General features: G+C 43.0%; 1 protein-coding gene across 3 annotated transcripts in view; it reads right to left on the reverse strand.

Annotated features, from left to right (window-relative positions):
* LOC105920597 (disco-interacting protein 2 homolog C) overlaps positions 1-26051 on the reverse strand; it is a 78902-nt gene that overhangs the window by 41025 nt on the left and 11826 nt on the right. The window contains exons 2-9 of one of the 3 annotated variants that reach the window (XM_036124931.1): positions 16925-16987; positions 16356-16481; positions 14070-14195; positions 8249-8539; positions 7200-7322; positions 5449-5595; positions 3039-3158; positions 184-381 (exon numbers count right to left, since the gene is read on the reverse strand). In XM_036124931.1, the coding sequence (XP_035980824.1) occupies positions 184-381; positions 3039-3158; positions 5449-5595; positions 7200-7322; positions 8249-8539; positions 14070-14195; positions 16356-16481; positions 16925-16987 (1194 nt within the window). The remainder of the gene's footprint in view (positions 1-183; positions 382-3038; positions 3159-5448; positions 5596-7199; positions 7323-8248; positions 8540-14069; positions 14196-16355; positions 16482-16924; positions 16988-26051) is intronic. The other 2 variants (XM_036124932.1, XM_036124933.1) reach the window with 2 other exon arrangements.

The raw sequence follows: 26051 nt of genomic DNA on the forward strand, positions 1-26051 counted from the left end.
GGACCAAACTGGGACACCAACCAGACAACGATCCCACAGGACGGCTGTGGCCTAGTCAAAGCCCGACCTCCACCAGATCAAACTGCCTGTGGGACCTGAAGCACGCTACGGTAACCTACGGATGTATAAAGCCGCCATGTTGGTGAATCTGGTCTGACGATAAAACCAAAGGCGTGTGCTTACCGTACGTGAGCACGTAGAGGGGCTTCCCCGCCGTGTCCAGGCTGGTGAGGCAGGGGGCTTTGGGGGAGATGGTCCCCCAGCGCTGCAGCGCCGCCTCCAGGGAGGGGGGCCAGTTGGTGACCACGCCCAGCGGCTCCCCCCTCACCGGCATCATCTCCGCCCCCTCAGGCCGCGGCTGGTTGGGGTCCGGCTGCTGGACTGTGGAGGAGGAAGCAGGAGAACGGTGTGAGGCGGCGGCTCGTTAAGCTTTGCTGCTGCAGGCGGACATTTATCCAGACTAACGAGGTGAAGCAGCGTTAGCAGCTCTGCCTGCTGCTAGCGCCACCACCAGGGGACTTTATGGCCAAACATTCAGTCACATCCATTTAAGAAACGCAAAGATCAGGGAAAAAGTTTACTGGTACAGGACCGTATACTTTATTCACCCATCAGGCTACAAACACAGGTTCAGTGCATTTTACTGGGACTTTAACGGAGCAACATTAACTGAAAATAAATTGTATTCTGGATCCACCCCTGCAGTCGGTACCATGCAGAACCTTTCTGTGCCGTTAAAGCTGTTAAAGCTTTGAACATTTAGAGACAAACCAGATAAAATCTAAACACCTCTGACTATAAACCACTGAAAATGTGTTGGTCTGTAGCATTAAATCCCAATAAAATACACACATGTGACGTTTCTGGGGTGTGAATACTTGTGAAGCTCAGCGCTGATTTGTTCTGTTTGGTCTGAATAAAAAACGTTTATATCTTTAAAACCTGTCGTTCCTCCAGTATAGATAATTTCCTCTAAGAAGGACTGCTGACTAAAAACAACAGATGGAGAAACGTGGACAACGCGTTACGAGTGCCGCCAACTAAAGGTCGTCATTCTCTCCATCTGAGGCTTTCTGAGCGTCTTCATCTGGACCTTTAGATATAAATCATTATTTAACATTAAACGGTAATTTCACCAATAAATAAAGGCTCATTTTAAAAGGCTCGTAGTTCTACAGTCAGCTGGCTGGGGAAGGGACTCTGTAGGACAAGGAGGGAAGGAGAGAGGACATGAGGGAGGAAGGAGGGCAGGTACAAGAGTGGTAGGAGGGTAGGCATAAGGGGGAAAGGTAAGGAAACAAGGAAGTACACAAGGACAGAGTGAAGTGTACATGCCTGCAAAGGAGGGAGGACACAAGGAAGGAAAGAAAAGGAAACGAAATAAGGACATGAGGAAGGAGAGGAGGAAGAGGTTGAGGCAGAAGCAATAAAGGGAGGACAGAGGAAAGGAGGGAAGGACTAAAGGAAGGAATGGAGGGAATAATGTGAAGAAGGAAGGAGGGAAGGAAGGAACGGAGGAAAGAAGGAAGGAGGGACTGAAGGAAGAAAGAAAGGAAGGAACAGATGAAGGAAGAAAGGAAAGAAGGATGGAAGAAAGGAATAAAGGACGGAGGGAAGCAAGGAAGGAATGGAGGAAGGAAGGAAGTATGGAAGGAATGGAGGAAGGAAGCTAGTATGGAAGGAAGGAAGGAAGGAATGGATGAAGGAAGGAAGGAAGGAAGGAAAGAAGGAAGGAAGGAAGGAAGGAAGAAGTGGATGAAGAATGGAAGGAAGGAAGGAAGGAAGGAAGGAAGGAAGGAAGGAAGGAAGGAAGGAAGGAATGGAGGAAGGAAGGAATGGAGGAAGGAAGCTAGTATGGAAGGAAGGAAGGAAGGAATGGATGAAGAATGGAAGGAAGGAAGGAATGAAGGAAGGAAGTATGGAAGGAAGGAAGGAAGGAATGAAGGAAGGAAGTATGGAAGGAAGGAAGGAAGGAATGAAGGAAGGAATGAAGGAAGGAAGGAAGGAAGGAAGGAAGGAAGGTAGGAAGGAAGGAAGGAAGGAAGGAAGGAAGGAAGGAAGGAAGGAAGGAAGGAACGAAGGAAGGAAGGAAGGAAGGAACGAAGGAGGGAAGGAATGTAGGAAGGAGGGAAATGTTAAGCATGTCTCTGTTGTTCTGGTCCTAATCCAGGCCTGAAATCAGGTTCTGAGGTTCTGTGACCCGGTAGAAGCTGCACTGAGGAGCTAAATAAAGTGTTTCTGTCAGGAATCCTGTAACAACTTCTACTTTGCTTTAAAGGCAGAGACACAAATCTAAACATGGATGAAACCAGTGCAGAGCCATGAGATGCTGCTAACGTGACTTCAGAGGATGAGGAGGAGCTAAGAGTCCTGCAGGAAGTTAATTAGCTGATTAATTAGCAGGAGGACCTGAGTGGCGTCAGCGATGGCCGCCTTACAGCCAGCAGCCATCGCTCCAAGAGGCTGCTGGGAACATCTCAGCCAACAATAACACAGTTTATGGATCATCAACAGCTTCAGCTGCTGAGGAGAAGACTGCAGGACAACCATGTGGCCACCAGAGCAGAGCTTGCAGCTTTGGCAGCAGATGAATGTGTCTGAATGCCTCCTGTCCAACAAACAGACAAAAGAGAGACTCTGCATGAAGTGCAGAGAAGGACTCTGCTGCAGAGCTAGATGTTCCTCCTCCTGAGGGTCTGAGGCATGAGGAGCAGAAAAACAATCATCCTGCAGCCTCTGAGACGATCCTCACTGGAGCTGCTTCTCATCCAGAGCCATGAGTCCAGGAAACATGACCAGTGGATGTTCCATGAGGCCATCAGGCTAAAATTATCCCAAAGAGACCAGAACCATCAGTCCGTTAATGTCCAGCAGGGAAAATGAGACATCATGAGGAACCAGCAGTGAGTAAATGACTCCTAGATGTGACGTTCTTTAGGGAGAACCTCTCTGGAAGTCAAAGTGTGAGACGGTGAAACCTGAGGAGGAGCACCAGCAGCACGGACAGAGAGAGGAGCAGACATGGAGGCGGCTCTAACCCTCTAGCAGCTCGTCAAAGTCGTCGACGAAGAACTCGCGCAGCGGCGGCCTGCGGGGCTGCTTCAGCGTGTTGACCAGCTGCTGGATCTTAGCCGACACACGACTGCTGACAGGAACACCTGGAATAACCCAGCAGAGAGAACAGGCCTGAACACGGCGGGACCAGCAGAACCGCTGCAGCAGGAACACAGAGGGAGCTGCAGAGCAGGAGCTGCAGGGCAGGAGCTGCAGCTTCAGCAGCAGCCAGAGAGTTAATGATCTGCTGCTGAAGCTGCTGCCAAGCTTCCTGCTGCCTTCATGTCTGAACTTCACAGCCAGCCTGACTGGATGCAGCAGAACTACAGGACTACAGGTCACTGCAGGTACTACACCAGAGGTCAGAGGTCAATTAGGAATGAGGAAGGAAGAAAGGAGGGGAGGACGGAAGGATGGAAGAAATGAAATAAAGAAGGAAGGAAGGATGGGAGGATGGAAGAATGGAAGAAAGGAAATAAAGAAGGAAGGGGAGGAAGAAAGGAAAGGTAGGATGGAAAGGAAGGAAGGGAGGAGGAAGGGAAGGAAGGATAGAAGGGAAGACGGAGAGAAAGGAGGAAGGGAGGATATAAGGAAGGAAAGAAGGAGAGGAGAAATGATTGAAAGGAAGGAAGGACATAAAGGAAGGAAGAAATGAAGGAGAAAAGGAAGGAAGGAGGAACAATGGAAGGAGGAAGGAAGGATATAAAGGAAGGAAGGAGAAAGGGAAGGAAGGATAGAAGGGAAGACAGAGAGAGAGGAGAAAGAAATGATATAAGGAAGGAAAGGAGAGGAGAAATGATTGAAAGGAAGGATATAAAAGAAGGAAGGAGAAAGGGAAAGAAGGATATAAAGGAAGATGGAGAGGAGAAATGATTGAAAGGAAGGAAGGACATAAAGGAAGGAAGAAATGAAGGAGAAAGGGAAGGAAGGAGGAACAATGGAAGGAGGAAGGAAGGAGGATATAAAGGAAGGAAAGAAGGAGAGGAGAAATGATTGAAAGGAAGGAAGGAAGGATATAAAGGAAGGAAGGAGAAAGGGGAGGAAGGATAGAAGGGAAGACGGAGAGAGAGGAGGAAGGAAGGATATAAGGAAGGAAAGAAGGAGAGGAGAAATGATTGAAAGGAAGGAAGGATATAAAGGAAGGAAGGAGAAAGGGAAGGAAGGATAGAAGGGAAGATGGAGAGAGAGGAGGAAGGAAGGATATAAGGAAGGAAAGAAGGAGAGGAGAAATGATTGAAAGGAAGGAAGGATATAAAGGAAGGAAGGAGAAAGGGAAGGAAGGATAGAAGGGAAGATGGAGAGAGAGGAGGAAGGAAGGATATAAGGAAGGAAAGAAGGTGAGGAGAAATGATTGAAAGGAAGGAAGGAAGGATATAAAGGAAGGAAGGAGAAAGGGGAGGAAGGATAGAAGGGAAGACGGAGAGAGAGGAGGAAGGAAGGATATAAGGAAGGAAAGAAGGAGAGGAGAAATGATTGAAAGGAAGGAAGGATATAAAGGAAGGAAGGAGAAAGGGAAGGAAGGATAGAAGGGAAGACGGAGAGAGAGGAGGAAGGAAGGATATAAGGAAGGAAAGAAGGAGAGGAGAAATGATTGAAAGGAAGGAAGGATATAAAAGAAGGAAGGAGAAAGGGAAGGAAGGATAGAAGGGAAGACGGAGAGAGAGGAGGAAGGAAGGATATAAGGAAGGAAAGAAGGTGAGGAGAAATGATTGAAAGGAAGGAAGGATATAACGGAAGGAAGGAGAAAGGGAAGGAAGGATAGAAGGGAAGACGGAGAGAGAGGAGGAAGGAAGGTTATAAAGGAAGGAAAGAAGGAGAGGAGAAATGATTGAAAGGAAGGAAGGATATAAAACAAGGAGGGAGAAAGGAAGGAAGGATATAAAAGAAGGAAGGAGGAAGGGAAGGAAGGTTATAAAGGAAGGAAGGAGAAAGGGAAGGAAGGATATAAAGGAAGGAAGGAGGAAGGGAAGGAAGGATATAAAGGGAGGAAGGAAAGAAGGAGGTAGGGACGGATGAATAGAAAGGCAGATGGAAGGAGAGGGGGAAGGAAGGAAGGAAAGGAATAAGGATTGAAAGGAAGGAGGAAGGAAAGGAAGTAAGCAAGAAAGGATAAAAAGTAGGAAGGTTTGAATGCAAGGAAGGGAGGAAAGGAGGAAGTGAAGGAAGGATTAGAAAGAAGGCAGTAAGGAGGAAGGAAGGATCCAGATTAACTCTGTGTGACCCACTCAGCCTGGTTCTGTGGTTCTGACTCGGCTGCATGAATCTGAGTGATTGTGAAGAACAGGAGCTGCTCGGTCAGCTCCTCCAGGGTTCTGACTCTGCCACTAACTGTGTAACCTGGTTCTGGTTCTGGTTCTGGTTCTGGTTCTGGTCCCGTCTGTCCCTCAGACTCACCGTCGCCCGTCTCCATGCGCTCCGCGTTGCCGTACTTCTGCGTGTTCCTGGCGATCGTGCCCATGTTGGACATGTGGTGGCGCTCGGTGTGGGAGTGGGACGAGTCCGACGAGTATCCCGTCACGTCCGGCGGCGCCGAGTGGTTCTCTGGAGGAAGGCAGACGGAGACACGGCGAGCGGTGACTCACTGCTCCTCAGTGCCACGTCCTGTTGTCTCCACGCTCAATTACACGCGTCTGACGGTCACTTTGCCGCTCGGCTAATCGGGTCACATCCCGTCACGCTCAGCAGCCTCAGAGGTGACGGCTTGTTTAAGGCCTGATTCAGCGTTTCCTCTCATCCACATGCTGATGGAAAGTGGAGCGTCTCTCCCCAGACTATCACACATTCTGCTTTAATTATGCAGAAACTGATAAAGGCTGAATCTCATGTTAAATCTGTGACTCTGTGATGTTTCAGCAGATGAAAGAGACGCAAATCTGGACCGTTTTTATGATCTTTATGAGCTCTGATCTGATCTAAGCTCTGATCTGAAGGAAATGTGTAAGATTCACTGATTAAAAAGCTGAAAGTTTCCCTCTAAATCTTTGCCTTTTAGTCCATCATCTTGCTTCAGCTTTTAACTTTTTGTTCTCTGTCATTTTTCTCTTCATAGAAGGTACACCTGGTCTGGCGTTCTGTTAGCTGTGACATCATCAGGGGAGGCAGATCATCCTCTATTACCATCTAACATAGAAAGTACTCCTGGGTCAATGTGTGCTTCTGTGCTTTCTGTGTCTCTGCTCTGTCTTCTCTAACATAGAAAGTACTCCTGGGTCAATGTGAGCTTCTGAGCTTTCTGTGTCTCTGCTCTGTCTTCTCTAACATAGAAAGTACTCCTGGGTCAATGTGAGCTTCTATGCTTTCTGTGTCTCTGCTCTGTCTTCTCTACCATAGAAAGTACTCCTGGGTAAATGTGAGCTTCTGTGCTTTCTGTGTCTCTGCTCTGTCTTCTCTAACATAGAAAGTACTCCTGGGTCAATGTGAGCTTCTGTGCTTTCTGTGTCTCTGCTCTGTCTCCTCTAACATAGAAAGTACTCCTGGGTCAATGTGAGCTTCTGTGCTTTCTGTGTCTCTGCTCTGTCTTCTGTAACATAGAAAGTACTCCTGGATCAATGTGAGCTTCTGTGCTTTCTGTGTCTCTGCTCTGTCTTCTCTAACATAGAAAGTACTCCTGGGTCAATGTGAGCTTCTGTGCTTTCTGTGTCTCTGCTCTGTCTTCTCTACCATAGAAAGTACTCCTGGGTCAATGTGAGCTTCTGAGCTTTCTGTGTCTCTGCTCTGTCTTCTCTAACATAGAAAGTACTCCTGGGTCAATGTGAGCTTCTGAGCTTTCTGTGTCTCTGCTCTGTCTTCTCTAAGCCCCAGTGGGTGGAGGCAGATGAGCGTTCACACTGAGCCTGGTTCTGGTTCTGCTGGAGGTTCTCCTCCCTGTTAAAGGGGAGTTTTCCTCTCCACTGTCGCTTCATGCATGCTCAGTATGAGGGATTGCTGCAAAGCCATCAACAATGCAGACGACTGTCCACTGTGGCTCTACGCTCTTTCAGGAGGAGTGAATGCTGCTTGGAGAGACTTGATGCAACCTGCTGGGTTTCCTTAGAGAGGAAACTTTCTCACCTGCCGCTATATAAATAAAAATAAAGTTGAACTGAATCTCCAGACTTCATCCTGAAGCTGATTCAGAGGCTCCGGCCCCTCCAGTCTGGACCTACCGTCTGACTCCAGAGGCGGCGGCCACAGCATGTCGGATCCGAACTCGCAGGAGCGCCGCAGAGAGCCGCCGTTCTCCGCCACGCTCAGAGCCCCCTTCCTCTTCAGAGACAGGTGGCCGATGCCTGCGGGACGAAAACGCATAAAACACGGTCAGAGCTGAGATCGGGTCGGGGGAATAATCAACACCCTGAGACTTATTCTGGGGGAACCAGAGGATATAAAGTCCCTGCTGGGAGTTCTGGGTCTGAGACATTTTACTACAGCAGGAAAACTGGGTCAGAACACAAGACATGACAGGAAAATGCTGTAAAACACTGATTAAATATAATAAACGTTCATAATGAACATTTTTTTCTAAAATGTACAACATGTATTAATGAAAGAAAGTAGAGCTGGACGATATAGGGTAAAAAATCATTGTTAGCATAAATAAAGCATAAAATAGAAATCACATTGATCGATAATTATCAACAAATTCAAAACCTATTTTTAGATAAAGAACATAAACACTGAATTCAAACAAAACCCTTTATTAAATCAACTTTTTACCAAAACTGCAAGTTTTTAAAAAAGAAAAAGAACACGAACCAAACATGGAGAAGCAGCATTTAGTTCCTATGCAAAGCGCTGAAAGCCTGAGTTCTTTTAAATCAAGATTAAAAACACATTTCTTTAGAATTGCCTTTGACTGTTCTAGTTAAACTGTTGTACTGTTCTTAATGTTCTTTTTTCTATCTACATTTTATACCCACTTGCTTTTATTTTGTTATATTTTAATCATGTAAAGCACTTTGCATTGTCTCTGTACTGAATTGTGCTATATAAATAAATTTGCCTTGCCTCTGAATCCTAAAGGGGGCGGAGCTTCCTGGGTCTGAGTTGTGATTGGCTGGGAGGATGTAATGATGTAATATTAACCTAAATGATAGGCTAGAATGTAAAAGGAAGGAAAACTGTTCCATTTAACTTTTTATTGACCTTTTTTCTCTACCATTGATGTACATCTAATCAATATAAATTATTATTTAAAGTCCGGTTCAGTCCTCACCGTGATGCGACTGCGACAGGAGGCTCTGCTGGTGGTGCGACTGGCCCAGGTGAGGGTGCCCCAGGTGCGCCAGGTGCGAGATGTGCGTGTGCGCCAGCGAGTCGGCCAGCCGCCCGGCGTTGCCGCTGCCGCCGCTCTGCGTGGACGAGGAGGAGGAGGAGGTGGAGCCCAGGTGGGCGGGGCCAAGCTGGGAGGGCCGGCCCATCCAGTGCTCCATGCCCGTCATGTCGTCGCCCGGCCCCGCCTCCTCCTCGGAGCCCGACGACGAGTCGGAGCACAGCGGCGACAGACCTGGTGAGAGGCGGAGGCAGCGTGAGGATCACTCAGAGACTCAGAGACGCTCAGCCGTGGAGGAAACCCGCTAGGGCTGAACAATTAATCGCATTTTCAATATAATCGCGATTTAAAAAAACGCAATTTCCAAATCGCAGAGTCAGCAATTTTTGGCTATGTAACAATTATGGAATTATCCACGTCCACTAGGTGTTGGTAAAATGTTTAAAGTGGGTTTGCCTCCACATGGAAGGGAAGACAGTTGCAGCAGTGAGATAATCTAATTTTATTACTTGTTTTAGAGTTTATATAATCATACATAGCATTAAGTTCTGGTCAATCAGTTTAATACATAGACTTGCTTGTTGGTTGGACTTTATGTTCAACAAGGATTGATGTCCAAATCAACTAAAAGCTGTTCTCTTGAATAATATTCTGATTAATAGAAACATTAAAAGTTCTTGTTTTAAATAGTTCTTGTTTACAAACATCTTTATTTAGAGGCCATTTTTGTTGCTTGTGGTTAACGCAGAGAAAAGTCAAAATTGCAATTATGGTTGAAATATATCGTAGGCAGAACGCAATAATTTCTCCTCTGAGTTTAGATGCTGTGGGTTTTTTAGTAACTAATCCACAACCAGTAATTTATCATTTCAGTTACATTCAGCAAACTCCATGTTTACTTTTGTGATGGTAGAGCAGCGGCTCCTAAACATTCAGAGCATCTACCAAACAAAGCTTGGAGGTTTGTTTGGTTTTGGATAAAGTTGGACTTCATTTTCATAGATACAGCTGTATAAAATGTTTTGAATATTTGTTTTGTTATAGTTTTTATTTCTTTTATTTTAAAATGTTTCTTTTATTTATTATATAAAAATATTTGTTTTAATTATTATTTTTATTTGTTTATTTTAAAATGTTAATTTTATGTATTTATTATATAAAAAATAATAAAGTTAACGTTTTAATTATTATTTTTATTACAGTTTGTTTATTTTTATTTTAAAATGTTTATTTTATTTATTATATAAAAAATATAAAATAACGTTTTAATTATCATTGTTTTTATTTGTTTATTTTAAAATGTTAATTTCATGTATTCATTATATAAAAAAATCATAAAATAAACGATTTTATTATAAAGTTTTTTACAGTTTTTTTTTATTTTTAAAAAATGTTTATTTAATTATTTAGTTCTTGTTTACAAACATCTTTATTTAGAGGCCATTTTTGTTGCTTGTGGTTAATGCAGAGAAAAGTCAAAATTGTAATTTTGGTTGAAATATATTGTAGGCAGAACGCAATCATTTCTCCTCTGAGTTTAGATGCTGTGGGTCTTTTAGCAACTAATCTGCACAGCGAGGAAACAAGTTGATTTATTGTTTGTATATGTTTAAAAAGACATGATAAATTAAACTGGAAAAAAAAAATCGCATTAAATCGCAATATTAAGAAAAAAAAATCGCAATTAGATTATTTTCCAAAATCGTTCAGCCGTGGAGGAAACCCGCTTTGTTGGTGAGGAGAAGCTGACATCATGACTCTCATTGGTTGATTTAAGTTGAAGCAAAGCTCTGAAGCCCAAACCTACTTTGTGTCGCTAAATGAGTCCATAACCTGGGGCAGTCTGAGGTTATACTGGGTTAACTTCACTGAAACCCCTCAATAGCTGTGTTTACATGCACAAAATGTCACAATCAGATTAAAATTATTCAGTTTAAATGTTAAAATATGATCTGATTGTTCCGTTTATATGGGCACACAATAATCCCATCATAATGTGTGTTTATAAGCACCTGGCTTTATTCACAATAGAACCAGTTGAACAAAAACACAGAAGAATAACTTCCGTCTTTGCTAAGCAACAAAAATTAGTAAACAACGAGTTTGTTTGTCTTCTGAGGTTTGAGGCTGGACTGGCATCAGGTTCTAACTACGGTTGAAACATCACTTAATAAATAGTATTTTTGAACTCTTTTAATGTTTCAGACAGAAATGTTTTATCTGGAGCCGACAGTTTTGTTTCCTGACGTATTTCCACCACTCACCAACGTGGAAATACGTCACGTTTACGTCAGGCTAACATGAGCGCTAGCGTCAATTTGCCTCATTCAGAATAAATCGAGCCTGACAAGCGTTTATATACACATTGATCGGATTATAAATCAGCATAAACCACTCCTTTCATTCGGAATATCAGTTCATTCTGATTGAGTTTAACCCGATCATATTCTGATTGGCTTGTTTACATGACGCATTTTTATTCTGATTACTTTTGTCCTTGTAATCGTAGCTACAGATCTCTGTAAACATTTTGTGCTGCGTTCAACAACAAGCATGTTGCTAGCATATGATAAGCATGGTGGAGAAAACCATCTTAGTTTTTAATGCAGCTCTGATAATGTAGTGATGATAAATGTTTATTATACTGTGCAGCATGAGTCTCTAAATGGGTAGTGAGGACTTCTAAAGGCATTCCTCGTCTCTGACGAACAGTGAGAATCACACACAGCTGGACTCAGTGACACTAAATGAAAGATTTTATTTAGGGGGTATAAAAGTAGAGGGGCAGAATACAAAGAAGTTTAGAAGACAATCGTCCATCATTTAACTTCATTTTAAAGTTCTTCTCCACCATGTTTGGGTCTGTCACATAAAAATGTGTAACGTGATAAAACAGGACAAAGCTCAGAGGCGTGATTACTTTGTTAGTGGGGTTCTGGTGGGTTTCACAGCAGTAAATGTCTTACAGTTTATAAATAATGCAAACAGTTTTCTGTAAAAGTCTGTAGCCTCTGGGAAAATAAATGTTCTCCACAAACTGAAGACTCCCAAGACGATCATCTGCTGCAGGTAAGATACTAGCTGGTGATGATCGCTCCACAGAACCCCGATTAAACTAATCTGGATCATCGCTTTAACTGAAACTGCACTGCAAAAATGGAACAAGAAATAAGTAAAATGTTTTTAAAATGAGTGTATTTGCCCTTGATTTGAGCAGGTAAATAAGATGATTTGCCAATGGAATAAGATTTTTGCCCTTATATAGGAAGTCTAATAAAATAGGAAGTCTAAAAATAGTCTAATTTCAAGTGCAGGATGTCTAATTATCTTATTTTAGGGGTAAAAATACTCACTCCATTGGCAGATAATCTTATTTACCTGCCCAAATAAAGGATAAATACACTAACTTTAAAAACATTTTACTTATTTTTAGATCCGTTTTTGCAGTGTGATCCTGTTTTTAGGATTTATTTATTAATCTTAGAGACTTTTAAAGGTGTTTGTTTCCAGTCTGACTGAGGAGTAAAAATACTAACGAGGAGATGATTGATCGTTTTTTGTCTAACTGGATTTTAAATAAAGTGTTTAAAGCGTCTCTGGGTTGATAAGTTTCTGCTCCTGCTGTAGAAGAGTCGATGAAGACATGAGGAGGAAGAACAACGCTGCCATTGATCTGCAGGGAGGTCCTCGGTGCGCTCGCTCTGCCTCTTTCTCTTTTATTTGGAGAAACGTTTTTTTTCTTGTGTTTTTCAGACAGGATCAAAGGATGCTGCTTGTTTTTGTTTCAGAACGGGACGAATCTCTCTGGAAAAGCTGGAGTTTAAAGCCTCTGAAGTGGAATGATTTTATTTTATGGCCAGAGAAGATCCCTCCATCCCTGCTGCACCTCATTTATCTGATAAGTTGAGCTCCCATGATTCGCCTCCAGGAAAACAGAATAAAAATAATGTGGCCACAGGATGACACTCCTGGTAAAGATGCCAAAAACACCTTAAAATGACCTTTACTGCAGCAGTAATAAAAATGCAGAAAAATCCAACCAGTAATTTATCATTTCAGTTACAGTTCAGCAAACTCCATGTTTACGTTTGTGATGGTAGAGCAGCGGCTCCTAAACATTCAGAGCATCTACCAAACAAAGCTTGGAGGTTTGTTTGGTTTTGGATAAAGTTGGACTTCATTTTCATAGATACAGCTGTATAAAACATTTTGATTATTATTTTTATTATAGTTTTTATTTCTTTTTTTTATTTTAAAATGTTTATTTATTATATAAAAATAATAGTTTTAATTATTTTTATTTGTTTATTTTAAAATGTTAATTTTATGTATTTATTATATAAAAAATAATAAAGTTAACGTTTTAATTATTATTTTTATTACAGTTTGTTTATTTTTATTTTCAAATGTTTATTTTATTTATTATATAAGAAATAATAAAATAATGTTTTAATTATTATTGTTATTATAGTTTTTATTTGTTTATTTTAAAATGTTAATTGTATGTATTTATTTTATAAAAAATCATAAAATAAACATTTTTATTATGTTTTTCACAGTTTTTTAAATGTTTATTTAATTTATTTATTATATAAACAAAATAACATTTTAATTATTATATTTATTATAGTTTTTATTTGTTTATTTTTTATTTTGAAGTGTTAATTTTATTTATTTGTATATAAAAAGCCACGGACACGTTTAGGTCAGCAGCTGTTTCGCTGAATCAGCAGGTCTCCACAGGTCTGCCTCACATGAACCACATGTTCTCTTTTCTTTCCAGTTTTGAAGAACAGCTGAATAGATCAACTTGAAAATGACGGGTTTAAAGACAGCTTTATTAAATTATTAAAATGTATTTTATAGAACTTGTTAAAGTTTCCCACCACTGTGTCACCAATGATTTCTCAACAGTGGATGTTTTCTGTCCTGCTGCAAAGAAAGATGAATTTATTTAAAAGGTTTTTCACACGCGGTTCTGATAATGAAAATTAAACTCTGGTCCAGTTGAAGCAACAGTTTAAGGCCAAAAAACAAAACTCTGTTGTTCTGTGACCTTCAGGGACTGAAGAAAAAAAACAAGAGCTTTGACAAGATGGCAATAATCAGAGATCCGGTTCTTGTGGCTCTTCTGTGAAGAAAAAGCCACCAGAACCAGTTTGGGTCCAACATGCTGAGGCGACTGAGCCAGAGATGATGGTGCAACGCTGCATTGACATGCAGGGACTAACTGTGTTGTCAAAATGTTCTCCACGTGCATTTAAGGAGCCGTCAGGTCCACTTTGGGATCCTCTGAAAGGTTATGCAGCAAATTACACAGCAACAAAGTTATTATATTTCCTTCATTAAAATTCAATCAGCAGCGAAACTATTCCATCACCTCTGATTAGGGCCGATCTAACGAGCTCATAACGGAGGTAAAGGTCAGCGTCCGTTTTCAGGAGGCTGCCTGAGCAGCAGAACCTCTGCAGCAGAACCTCTGCAGCAGAACCTCTGCAGCAGAACCTTTCTGCGGCCCGTTTGTCTGTAAATCCCTGCGTGGGTTAGCCGCCACAGAGGACGTGTGCCGTTTCAGGGGAGATGACTCTGTCAGAGTCAGAGGGCTGACACTGAAGTAATCCTGTCTGAGCAGTGAGTCAGGAGGTCCAACTCACTCAACATAAGCAGCTTTCATGGGTGCCAGCTTTAGAACCTTAATGGAGTGGTTCTGAGGACGGGGAACCTGGTCAGATACCAGCTAAGCTGTGGGTCTGTGCATCGTCACCTGGAGGCGTGTAAGCGTCCATGGAGGTCTGGACCACCAGAGAGCGCCGCTTGGAGGGCATGGGCACCGCCATCTTCCTCTCTACGTGTCGCGCCAGCACCGCCTGCACCGCCTCCGTGTGGACGTCTGAGGAACAGAGACAGGAAGTCACATGTTTACCACAACAACAACGTTTCTACTCCATACGCCGCAGAGGAGCGACCCGCCGCCGCCTTAAACACCCACAACATACCTCCATTCACTAAAGCTAAAAACAACGTGCTTTCTTCTTTTTCTACTTCATTAATATGAATTTTATGGAAAATCTGCACCTTATTATCAGAAGGCTAAATGTAAAACAAAGATGCTGCTGGTAGAAAATTCTCATTTGTGAAAATCTAATTGAAGCCTGTGACAATGTGAAAATGTTTAAGCTCTAGAACTCCTAAAGACTTAAAGTCAGGCGTACGCTCTACGATGTTTCTGTCCTTTTTGGGCCGATTCTTCAGTCGTGTGAGAATCTTTTGGATCAGGCCAAGTTTCAGCTGCATTGTGCGTCGTTTAGCATCCAGGGGGTAAACGAGGGGGCGATCAGCCTCTCACCATCTCCTCCCATCAGAATGAAAATCAAACATGTCTGACATCCAGTCGGCCCTGCTGAGGTGATGGTGAGCGCCTCCTGCTGGTGACGCAGAGCTACGAGCCAATTTCCCCCAACTTCACACACTGAGCATGTGCAAACGAGGGAATTCTTCTTCTTCTTCTTCTCAGACAAAAACACAGGAGTGTAGAGAAGCATGGAGCTACGGAGGAGTAACTTGTAGTATTGCCAATGCAGCGCGTCTCATTTCAGTGAGCTTCATATTTAACAGCGAGCATCGACATCTCCGTCTTTTTCTTCTTCTATGGTTTACATTTGGCTTCCAGGTAGACGAGTCAGAGTAGGGCCATCTCTCTACAGTGCTGAGTCCGACGTTTTAAGGCCCATTCATACGCTACGTTTGGCCTACACGTCCGTATTTCTGTCCGTTGACTCCTTCATACCTCCGTCCGTTGAGGTGCGCAATAACCAATATTTCCTCTAGGTGGCAGTGCTGGGCGCCAATGATTTGTCACTGATCAAACCACTGAGCTATATTATACACTGGAGTGCTAATCACCGTCTGTTTGAACGAGTCGCTTTGAAGCCACCAGCCGCCATATTGGTGCTCCCTATTTTCCCCCAGTAACCAGGGAATATGTGCGCTACAGCATCGAATAACGAGGATTTTCTCATGTTCAGGGGGGGATTAAGACTTTTAAAATGTCAAATGCCATAAACTTTTATGTTATGTTCTAAAACTATCAAGTACAGAGAAAGTCATGTGCTGAAATATTTTGCATTTTATTAATTTAAATATATATGTTTAACATTTATAAATATATAAATAACAATATACAAAAACATATATTTACATATGTGTATAAATATATATATACATATATACATATACACATACTTATATATACATATATATATATTTAATATGAATAACATGTAAAATATTTCAGCACCTAATTTCCTAGTAGTTAATAGTGTTAGTACATCCACTGACTGTAGAATTACCTGTGAAACGTTTTCACACAGCCAGAAAACTGCTTGTTGTTGCAACCAAATCCTATGGGATTCTGTGAGAGTAGGGAGTAGCAAGATGGCGGCCAGTGACTTCAGTTTTTCGGTAAAATCAGCACTCCAGTGTATTATATAGCTCAGTGGATCAAACATGGCGACGGTCCAAGACGTGATTTTGTTGTATTTGCTCCGTAAGTAAACTTTTTGTTTGTCCCTGTGCCTCGGACACGACACATCATATGTGTGGGTAGCTACAGACAAGCTCCGCAAGTCATTCCTCGAATCCCGCCATTGTTTAAAGCCCAGAATTACAACCTTCTTCGTGATTCTGTTGACATTTTGTACTACAAACTCAATATCGCCCCCACCGTTTCCGGTGGTATTGCTCCGTATTGATCCGTTTCGTCCGTAATCGTAAGCTCCCGATTTTCGTGTCAAAATACGGACGAAATCGACGGTTAGAACGGATGAAACACTCCACACGTATCCGTCTTTTACATGAGGTATGAATGGGCCTTTAGACGTACAGCGTGAGCAGTCAGGTCGTACATTAAGAATAGATATGGAGAGCTTTTAAACCCTGAGGTTTCATCGTACAGTTTGAGCTAACGATTGAAAACATCGTAGAGCGTACGCCGCCTTTAGTGACGCTGATGGAGGTGAATTATCTGTGTTAATTAATTATCTGTGTTTACCTGATCGGTAGCGCTCGTCTCTCGTTCCGGACGTTCTCCGTCGGTGGAAGCGGGCGGCGGCGGGGGGGCCGAGCGGGGCCCGGTGAGACATGGGCCCCTCCATTCCTACAGAAGCAGGCAGAAAAGCTTGTGGACACACAGACGGAGTTTTCACAGGAACAACACGTATATCCACAGGAAAGCCACAGGTAAGAGCGCAGCAGCAGCAAAAACAAAAAAAAAAAAAAAGAAAGAAAGAAAGAAAGAAAGATGGAGGTGATTTGATACGGCAGAAAAAAAACGTCATTTTTCTGACTTGATAAAGCAAGCGCTGACATCTTAAATGTGACAGATGAGCCGGTGCGTGTGTTTGAGCTGGATCAGCGGCTGATTCAGAGGAGCAGGCCCAAGCTGAGCTCCAGGGAGCCCTAACCTACGTCCACTAATGGCGGCTGAAGACTCGATCGATGGAGCACGCCGTCCAGGCAGCTGTACTCCTGGTGATCGATACTCCAGCGGCTGTGTGGGAGTATTTCAGCTGAGTGGGGGCAGCGGGTGTGTGGAGGGGGGGGCAGAGGTTGCTAAATTACCTCCAGCATATGCCCTGATCAGCTTGGACCTCTTCTTCTCATAACCCTTCTGAGTGATGTCCCCTGTGAACAGATACAGATACATGGAGAGTGAGAGAGGCAGTCCTGGCTGCTTCTGGTCTCTTCTTCCACTTAATTAACCTCTGAGACCTTTTTATTTCTACGTCGGCGGCTCAGATAGTCGCCTTTTTGTTTCTGGCCCGCTCTGTCTCTCCCAGTCTAAAATGTCTTTATCTGATTGTTAATCAAAGATAAAAATGGGAAAATAAATAAAACGAGATGACATGAAATTATAAATGATGATGAAAAAAGAAGTATGTAAAAGTGAGCGATAAATCGAGCCTTTACAGGATACAGAGCTGTTAGAAAGTATTTACTCCTTAAAGGAGGACATACACCAGGCGCTAGGGCTGGGCGATAAATCGATTTAATCGATTAATTTGAATTTAAGATTTCATTTTTGGAAAATCTGGATTTTATTTTGCCAATACACTCATTGGGTTTCCATGAAGAGAACAGCATGTGATGCTGAATATATGTTTAGGCATAATATATTGTCAAAATATTGTTAAGTGGAAACTTTTTTTTTACCATAATACGAGGTACTTCATTTACTTATTTACTTTTTTTTTTTAACTTAGTTTGAAGTTCACAAGTGCAGTGAAGCCTGTTCTTAGCTCAATGTGTAATACCACTAGCAGCAAATGTTTTGTTATATTTTCATTGTTTATAATGGCACGGCTGCCATCTTGTTTTACAAGCATGTTTCACAGCTTGTTTTTAGTTGCACTTTGAATTCAGGTCAACTCCCTGATGAAATCCTTGACATAAAAAGCAAGGTTTTAAAATAATTTCTTTAATTTCTTTTTATGAAACAAAAAGGAGGAAAAAATCGATTAATCGGCTTTGGTATGATAAAATCGGAGATTTATTTTTTAATCCATATCGCCCAGCCCTACCAGGCGCGTGTTTTTAAAAGCGTAAACTTTCACCAGACGCTGCAGATTTCGCTCCACAGCCGCGAGTTTCTGCTCTGAAAATATCTATCGCTGCATGGAGAGAGCTTTCCTTCCTCTAGATGACCAGGTGCTGCCAGAGGAAAGGCAGAGAGCTCAGCAACAACAGATCCATCCCATCAATCAGCAGCTTCACCGTTCTTCTGCCACCGTGTAGCCGAACTGAGACGAGACTTTTGGGGATACATCCTGAGAAAACCTCGGAAATTAGAACTTCAATCTAATTTAGGCGCCGCGTAGCGTAAGTACGAGCGTATTATGCTTCTACGCACATTTATTGACTGATTTAAATGAAAAGCTAAGCTAAGCTAATAGGACGCGCGTATGCTGCGTTGTTACGCGCCACAACGCATCCCGAGTGTTTCCTCCTTTACCGTCCTTATTTTTTTGTCGTATCTGAGCTCAAACACATTTTAATATCAGACAACGATAACCTGAGTGAAAACCAAAAAGATGGTTTAAATGTTTTTTCAATTTATGGAAAAAAAAGGGATCCATGTGTATAAATATTATATTATATGACGTTGTGGTCCAGTTTCTCTAAAAAAAACACCTGGGCCTGATAACTGCCTTGTGCAGAATCAATAAATCACTGAACTAAAATATTCCTGAGAAAATGAAATAGACTAAAACACCTCAGAAACCAACACATCCTCCCTCCATCTACAGAAACTTTAGGAACAGGTGAGCTTTGGGACTCCATGGTGAGAACCTTTGTCCACAGAGGGAGAACGTGGAGCAGTGGAGACCCTTCCAGGACGGTCATCCTCCCTAAATCACTCTAACAGAACATCAACGACTCAGCCAGGAAATCTCTAGATAACCCAGAACAACATCTACAGCTCCAGGAACCTCCCTTGCTTCAGAATCGTTTCCAAAGGAGAGTTACAAACATCTGCTGACCAAAAACTACACAAGCGATTGTCAAACATCTAGACGATACAGCCAGGGACTTTGAGGGACATTGTATAAGAGTCAAACATGGTGGTGTGATGGTCAGAGGGTGCTTTGCTGCTTCATGACCTGGACGACTTGTCCACTGGAGCTATGCAGCAGGACAATGATCTAGAGCAGACCACCTCAACCTCTGAATGCCTCACCACAAAAAAGAGACTATTAAATGGTCTAGTCAAAGTCAGGACTTAAATCTGACTGAGATACAGAGGCAACACTCATTAATCCATTGCTAGTACAGATCTCTGCTCACCCGCCACACCTAAAGCCTGCACTGAGGTGGTAAGAACCTCATGAGTTTCATATTTAGGGGAACGTTCTGTGACCAAAGGAAGAGAACATACACCATTGTTGCGTTCTTCATTCTGTTTTGTGGATAAATGGTGGCATATGGGCTCTCACTCAGGCTTTGCGTGCTTAGCCTTTAGTTTCTTCTTACTGCCACCCACAGGACTGGAGGGGAAGTGCAGTTCTCCATGCATCATTAGGCTGATTTACAAAGCATACTACCTGCCCAGGAGTCCTTTTACCAGCGTAGAAAAACAAACAAACAGGTATTTAAATCCAAATGTAGGTAGATTTTAGGTTTTTTTATATATATTTATGATTTTATATAAACACGTGGTTAATATTTATATTTGCATGTGACCCTAACACAGGTTGACTGGTAATACATTCAGCATGCGCTGCAGCTTCTTCTCTCCTAGCTGGCTCGTCAATACGGCTTCATTTATGTTGGGCTTTCTGAAACACTGAGTTACAAAGTGCTCCACAAATGGGGCCCAAAGGACGTATAGATCCATACATGAGGGCACACAAGTGAGCATACACATAAAAATGTGAGTGTAAGAGCGAAGCAGGGACCTCTGAGGATGAAGGATGCAGAAATCACATACAGGCCGTTCATTAAGCGGGTAATTAACTGAATGATTTTTAAAAAAAATATTTAAAGCAGACACTAATTCTACAGCGCCTGTGTTAAAAATGGGTGTTAAAAATGAAGCACAATCAATCAAGGTTTTTAAAACTGAATAAAAAATAAACAGCTTGGTCTTCTTGGAATAAGCAGATTCTAGTAGACATGATTAATAAAAATAATAATATTGGTTGCTATTAACCCAAACTTTCCCAGCTCTTCTCTTTGAAGTGACGCCACTTCCTGTAAAATTCAGTGTTTTTATCACCCAAGCCTGCCGACACACACACAGGATACGACTTTTATTGAACCACATGTGGAAATTCATTAAAGTTTGCTGTAAAACTCTGTCAATGTCAATATTTCTAGTTGACACATCAGTTTTATGATCTTATCATCATGTTGATGTGAATATATTCATATTTTATAGGACCCTGCTCACAACTACTTTGGTCTCCCTAGTTTTTGTGCATAATGCAGATAACATACAGTTACGCCTAAAACCAGATCCGGGTTCAGAGAAAGCTTATTGTGGCCAACATATTCCTGCTGAGCGGTATTAACATTTTGAATCTGATAAGATCAGATAAGATCTGTAGATTAGGGTGATGGCATGCAGGCTTTCTCACCTCATTGTCAAAACACCAGTGGATTATTGAGAAGTCTGTTTATTCTGGGATTAACGGCACCAAACAAATCAGAAGTTCCTCCATCAATCAGAGACAGAAAACATCTGAGCTAACCTGCCGCCTCCAGCAGTCGTGCCATTTAGTCTGGCCATGGAGCTGGACCCTGGTCTGCAACAACATGTGGGGGGGGTGGGGGGCATTATTAGTCCCTAACGGGGGCCTTCGTTGCCTTGACAACCTCCCCCCTAATCAACCCAATCAGCAGCCATGAATCACGGCCCCCTACGGTCCGCCCAGCACGGCTAACATCGGCTAATACTTTCTTGTTTGTCCCAATTAAACGTTGAGCCGCCTCTCTCCACTTCACTAATTATTATTATAGCGAGGAGGGCGGAGCTAATCAAATGTGATAAAAGCAGGAGAGCCGCACCTTTATGCTTGATAATTTTCCCTCGTTCCTGCAGCAAGACGGCGGATGTTTTCCGCTAGATCGTGATCACCAAAACCCATTTCCTCCTCTTCAACCTTCTCAACATGTTCTGAAAGTTAATCAGACATTTTTCCACAAGGAACCACAGAGTGAGACGAGCAGCTTCTGCAACACTTCAGCAGGAAGAGCTTCTGCTCGTGTGCTCTGCACTGCAAAAAGGGAACTAAAAGTAAGTAAAAATGTCTTGAAATTAGTATATTTTTCTTTGATTTGAGGAACTAAATAAGACTATTTGCCAATGGAATGAGTGTTGTTACCCCTAAAATAAGATAATTAGACATCCTGCACTTGAAATAAGATGATGGAGATGAATTGTTCCTATTTTAAGTGCAAAAATCTTATTCCATTGGCAAATAGTCTTATTTAGCTCCTCAAATCATAGAAAAATACACTAATTTCAAGAAAATTCCACTTAATTCTAGTTCCCTTTTTGCAGTGTGGGTCCAGCGCTGCAGCGGGTGTTTCCCACAGCAGGATGATTTATGTGGAACCCGGTCCAACAGAACCGGAGCAGCGCTGGTTGTGATGAAGGAACACGTCGTCGGCTAAGCTGGGCCGGGTTCTGGAGCGCCATCCGTCTGTGGCTCAGGTGAACAAAGGAAACAACAACTATAAATCACGGCTGCTTTTGGGTCTCTGGGCCCAGACTGCTGTGACAGCAAGACAAATGTGGGACTGAATAAGCCTGAACAACATCAGACACTAACAACTCCTTCACACTCAGGGGAGGAAGAAAGCACGCCCTCCTCCGGATCCACACTTTGATGTGTCTGCACATAATAAAAATAATTCTGCCGTTTTAAGGCTCCACAGTTATTTTAATCTGACCTCAATTGCACAACGGATTCTGCAGCGTCATTGTTGGTTACACAGAGATGGAGACGCACAGCCGTGCTGACTCTGCAGGATTAAAGAAGCAGCTGGATGAATCCAACATGGACAGTCGATCGTCTCTCTGACCTGAAGCAGCTCTTTAGGCAGCAGGGACCCTGTGAGAGGCAACTGTTGCTTTACATCAGCGTGGGAAGGTACTTAAAGGAGCTTAAATAAACAAAATGTCCTTATTCTAGATAGAAGGAACTGCAAAATAGTTTTGTGAAGAGCTAAAGGTGTCTTTTCAGATGGATTATGGTTAAACGTCACACATTAGCTCTCCAGTCTCTTGTTTTCATAGACGCAGCCAGAGCTGGACGATGATTAAATAACAATATTTATCGATGATAGAAAAAAAGGGTAAATAAAAAGTTCAATAGAATAAACGTTTTCCTTCTATTTGCATTCCATCCATGTAGGTTAATATTACAGTCATTACATCCTCCCAACCAATCACAACGCAGACCCAGGAACCAAGCTCCGCCCCCTTCAAAGAGCTCAGAGAGCACGAGTTCTTTGTTTATATTAAAAAGTAGTTTAAAAGTTGGTTGAACTCATTGTTTGTGCCTTTATATGAAAATAGGTCGCTAAGCAACAGGTTAACAGCATAAAATGGTCAGGGCTGCACTTAAAATATATGTTTTGAGTTAGTTGATCATTTTGGATGTCGATCAATATGATTTCTATTTTATCGATATGTTTTTTTTCTGTATCGTCCAGCTCTAGAGCAGCTTAGCAGCGCTGCGGCTGGATGAACCAGCAGCCTGATGTCTGATCCTAGTGAACAGCAGCATGCTAGGAGGAAACCATCCATGCACCTCCAGCTACTGCAGAGCATGGTGCTGGAGGTGTGACGCCATCCTGGGCCGGGCAGGACAGGCGCTGACCCGACCGTGAACTGCTCTGTGAACCAAAGTGGTCTAGAGGCAGATGTGAGAGCATCTGTCAAACAGCTGGAGGATGACTCAAAGCGGCTCATCAATGATCCCTAAAATAGCCAGAAACCCACAACAGGACGGCAGAACGAAGAAAGAGTCCAGGCGTCTACTGAGATGGTCCACAGTCCAGACCTCAACCTGACCCAGATGTGCCGAGGTCTTCAGCCAGATGTCTGCAGACCTCACTGGACCAGTCGCATTCTGTCACAGCGACTCTGGTAATGGAATCAGTGGTTTTAGTGGATTTTATCACTCATCTGCTAACTCATTTAAACAGGATGTGTTTACTTTCTGCTTCTAAACATCAGGTGAAAATCACCAACAAAGCAGAGAACAGCTTCACTGTTTTCACACTAAGACCAGATTCTCCCTTAAACTCAGTTTATGTGGGACGGCAAACATCAGGGATTTCCACAACAATGAACCCAACATGAAGACAAACCCGTCCATAAATAAACCGAATGTCTGTTTGATGGACAGTTATCATGAATTAATCTGTGTGGTAGAGGTTTGGAGGTCTTAGTCCTCTACGCAGCAGTCCCAGGTTCTATTCCCCACTCCTGGACGTTTGCCACGTCTTCCTGCTCCGTCTCAACCCCATTTCCTGCCAGCCTATAGTCACAAACGGACACTAGTACCACAAAATAAAAAGAATCAATTAAAAAAGAATGATTGGCCTGAAGGCGATCTTTCAGTAACCAATCAGAGACCGGCATGAAGCGTATTACACACTCATCTGTTTGCCGCTGAATCATTAAAATAACCCAAATAAACCCTGAGATGGAACGGGAATGCTGAACACATTTTATGAGGCAACAGATGTGATAATTACTTTTTATTTCTTAATTTACGTTTACTGTGTCTAAACCTTTTCCCTCTAATGTTCCCCCCAGCGCCTCCTATTGACAAGCCGCCCCCGTTTAAACCAGGAGTGTCAAACATACGAACAATTTAGTCCGGCCCTGTGGCTAAATGCATTATCATTATAAAAAAAAAAAAAAAAAAAAAAAAAAAAAAAAAAATTCCAGTGTCCTGTCTGGCAATGTGGCAATAAGATGCCACAAAGAGCTCATCAGATTTGACTTTCACAAGTGGACAAGATAAAAGGAAGAGAATGATAAAACAATTATTGAAAATCTGAAGTTCCTATATTGTCCACGAGGGGCGCTGTGTTTTAATTAGCAGATTAAGCTTCAGGTGTGGAAAAAATTAAATAATTTCTTAATTTTTATCTGTTTGATGTATTTTGTCATGTAGGACAGAGTTTTTAAGTTCCAAAAAATGTGAATAAATGTTTTTCAACATTGTCCAATCACTGTGATCAGTTCTTATGCATAATGCACTAAAGTAAATGTTTAACTGAGTAAAAGTATTGTTGAAATTGCACATACTTTTCTTAATATATTGTGTAAAAGTGAAATTAACTTAATATAAAAAACAACAACAAGTCCACTTTTATTAGTTCTATTTAATCTTGCAATTAGTTTACTCGTGTGGCCCTCTTGAGATCAGATTAAGCTGAACCAAAATGAGTTTGACACCCCTGGTCTAAACCATTAAAGCTGAACTTTCTTCACATGGATAACCTGAGAGCAGCGACAGGAACAACGTCTTTATTCTGATTAAAGTCGTGGTGAGACAAGAGAAAGACGTCTGCTGACATCCTGGACTCCAAACGCTGAACGGCGGGAGCCTCTAGGCTAGGAACATGTGGGCAGGAACACCAATGAGGGGGAATTATGGGATGGGACGTGTGAGAGGCGTCGGGCTGAAACCTGAACAAATACGAGCCAGAGAGGAAACAGGCATCAGATGTTTTTAATCAGAATAAAATCAAATGATTTAAATCAGACGGAGAAAGAAAAGAGTTGATAATCTGACGGTGGACGCCGGCCAGAACATCTGGGTCCAATCTGCTGATCCGTGCCGGTAAGCTTGGCCTGCGTGCTTTAGAAACCGGCTGAGGCCTTCCCCCCCCCCACCCCCCCCCCCCTCCTCCTCCTCCTCCTCCTCCTCTTCCTCTCTGATCAGCCGCAGTGTAACAACATTCTCTGCTCCGCTCTCCTACAAACACACCCGAGGTCCTCGGGGAGACGCCATCTTCCACTCGCAGCGCAGCTGAGCTGGGAGGCTGTTGCCTGGCAACGGTTCTCCTGGAGAGAGCCGGAGTCGGCCATCTTGGATTTGGAGCATCAGATGAGAGAAGCGCCGCTACCTGCCAAGGTGGCTGGATGTGTGTGTGCGGCGCGGCGGCCCTCCTCCCTGATTGGTCGCCGGCGGCCCTCCTCTCTGATTGGTCGGCAGCTGTAACGCCAGGCGGCCATGGAGGACGGACATCAGGCCGGAGCCTCTGAGGCCCAGCAGAGACGCTCTCCTCCCTCACAGCGTCTCTACAGCAGGTTCTGCTCAGCACCTGTCGTGTCCTCTGCAGCAGAGCCTCCAGGCCTGATTCTCTGCTCGGCTTTGTCTTAAAGGAGCAGCGACTCTTCAGTCTGAGCCGATCAACCGGAGCTGCAGAGCTGATTTTTACACGTTTAGACTCTGACATCAGGAAGCAGCTGGATGTGGGACTATTTTCTGCGGCCGAACCACGCCCCGGCTGCTTGGTGCTGTCGCTCAGTGGCTGATCAGCCTAAACCTCGTGTCTTCCTGATGTTTAATTTTAGCCTTGATGGAGGACAGCAGGGTTCTCCTCTGCAGATGAACTTGTGCTGCGGTGGCGTCCAGCATGATGAAGGTTCACCGGTTCAGACATTTGAGCTCCTGGTGTTAGTCTGACCAGACCGGAGCGACCCGGTGCTGCGTGTCCAGCAGGTCTGAGCAGCACAGGAGGTCAAGCAGAACTAGAGACGCCGCTCAGAGACACTGAGACGCTGATTTACCGCAGCGTTCCTGCAGCTTCATTAAAGAACAGCAGCTGAGGTAACCGTGCAGAAGCATGGACACGTTAGCGTGTCACCGTATTTTCTTCTTCTGGCTAAAGGAGCATAAAGTAAGACAGCCCCCTCCCTCTGCCACATCTTCAGTTCACGGCTGGGGAATTGAACCCACAACATTCAGAATGCAAGACTTTCTCCACTGAGTCTCTGCTGTAGATTTTGGATCAAACATTTTTCCCCAGATTTTTATTCTCTTAAATTCCGTCAATTTCAGCCTCGTTTATCCGTATATTTGCTTTCTTGTTGATTTTTTGCTGAAGTTCTGTGTCACTGTTTACTTTAGGTTAAAGTTTAACATTTTCTTTATGAGATCTATTTGTTTCCAGAGCGATAATGTATGATGTGAATCACTTAGCAGCAGGAACAGATTCC

This window comes from Fundulus heteroclitus, chromosome 21, assembly GCF_011125445.2.
Source record: "Fundulus heteroclitus isolate FHET01 chromosome 21, MU-UCD_Fhet_4.1, whole genome shotgun sequence".
NCBI lineage: Eukaryota > Metazoa > Chordata > Actinopteri > Cyprinodontiformes > Fundulidae > Fundulus > Fundulus heteroclitus.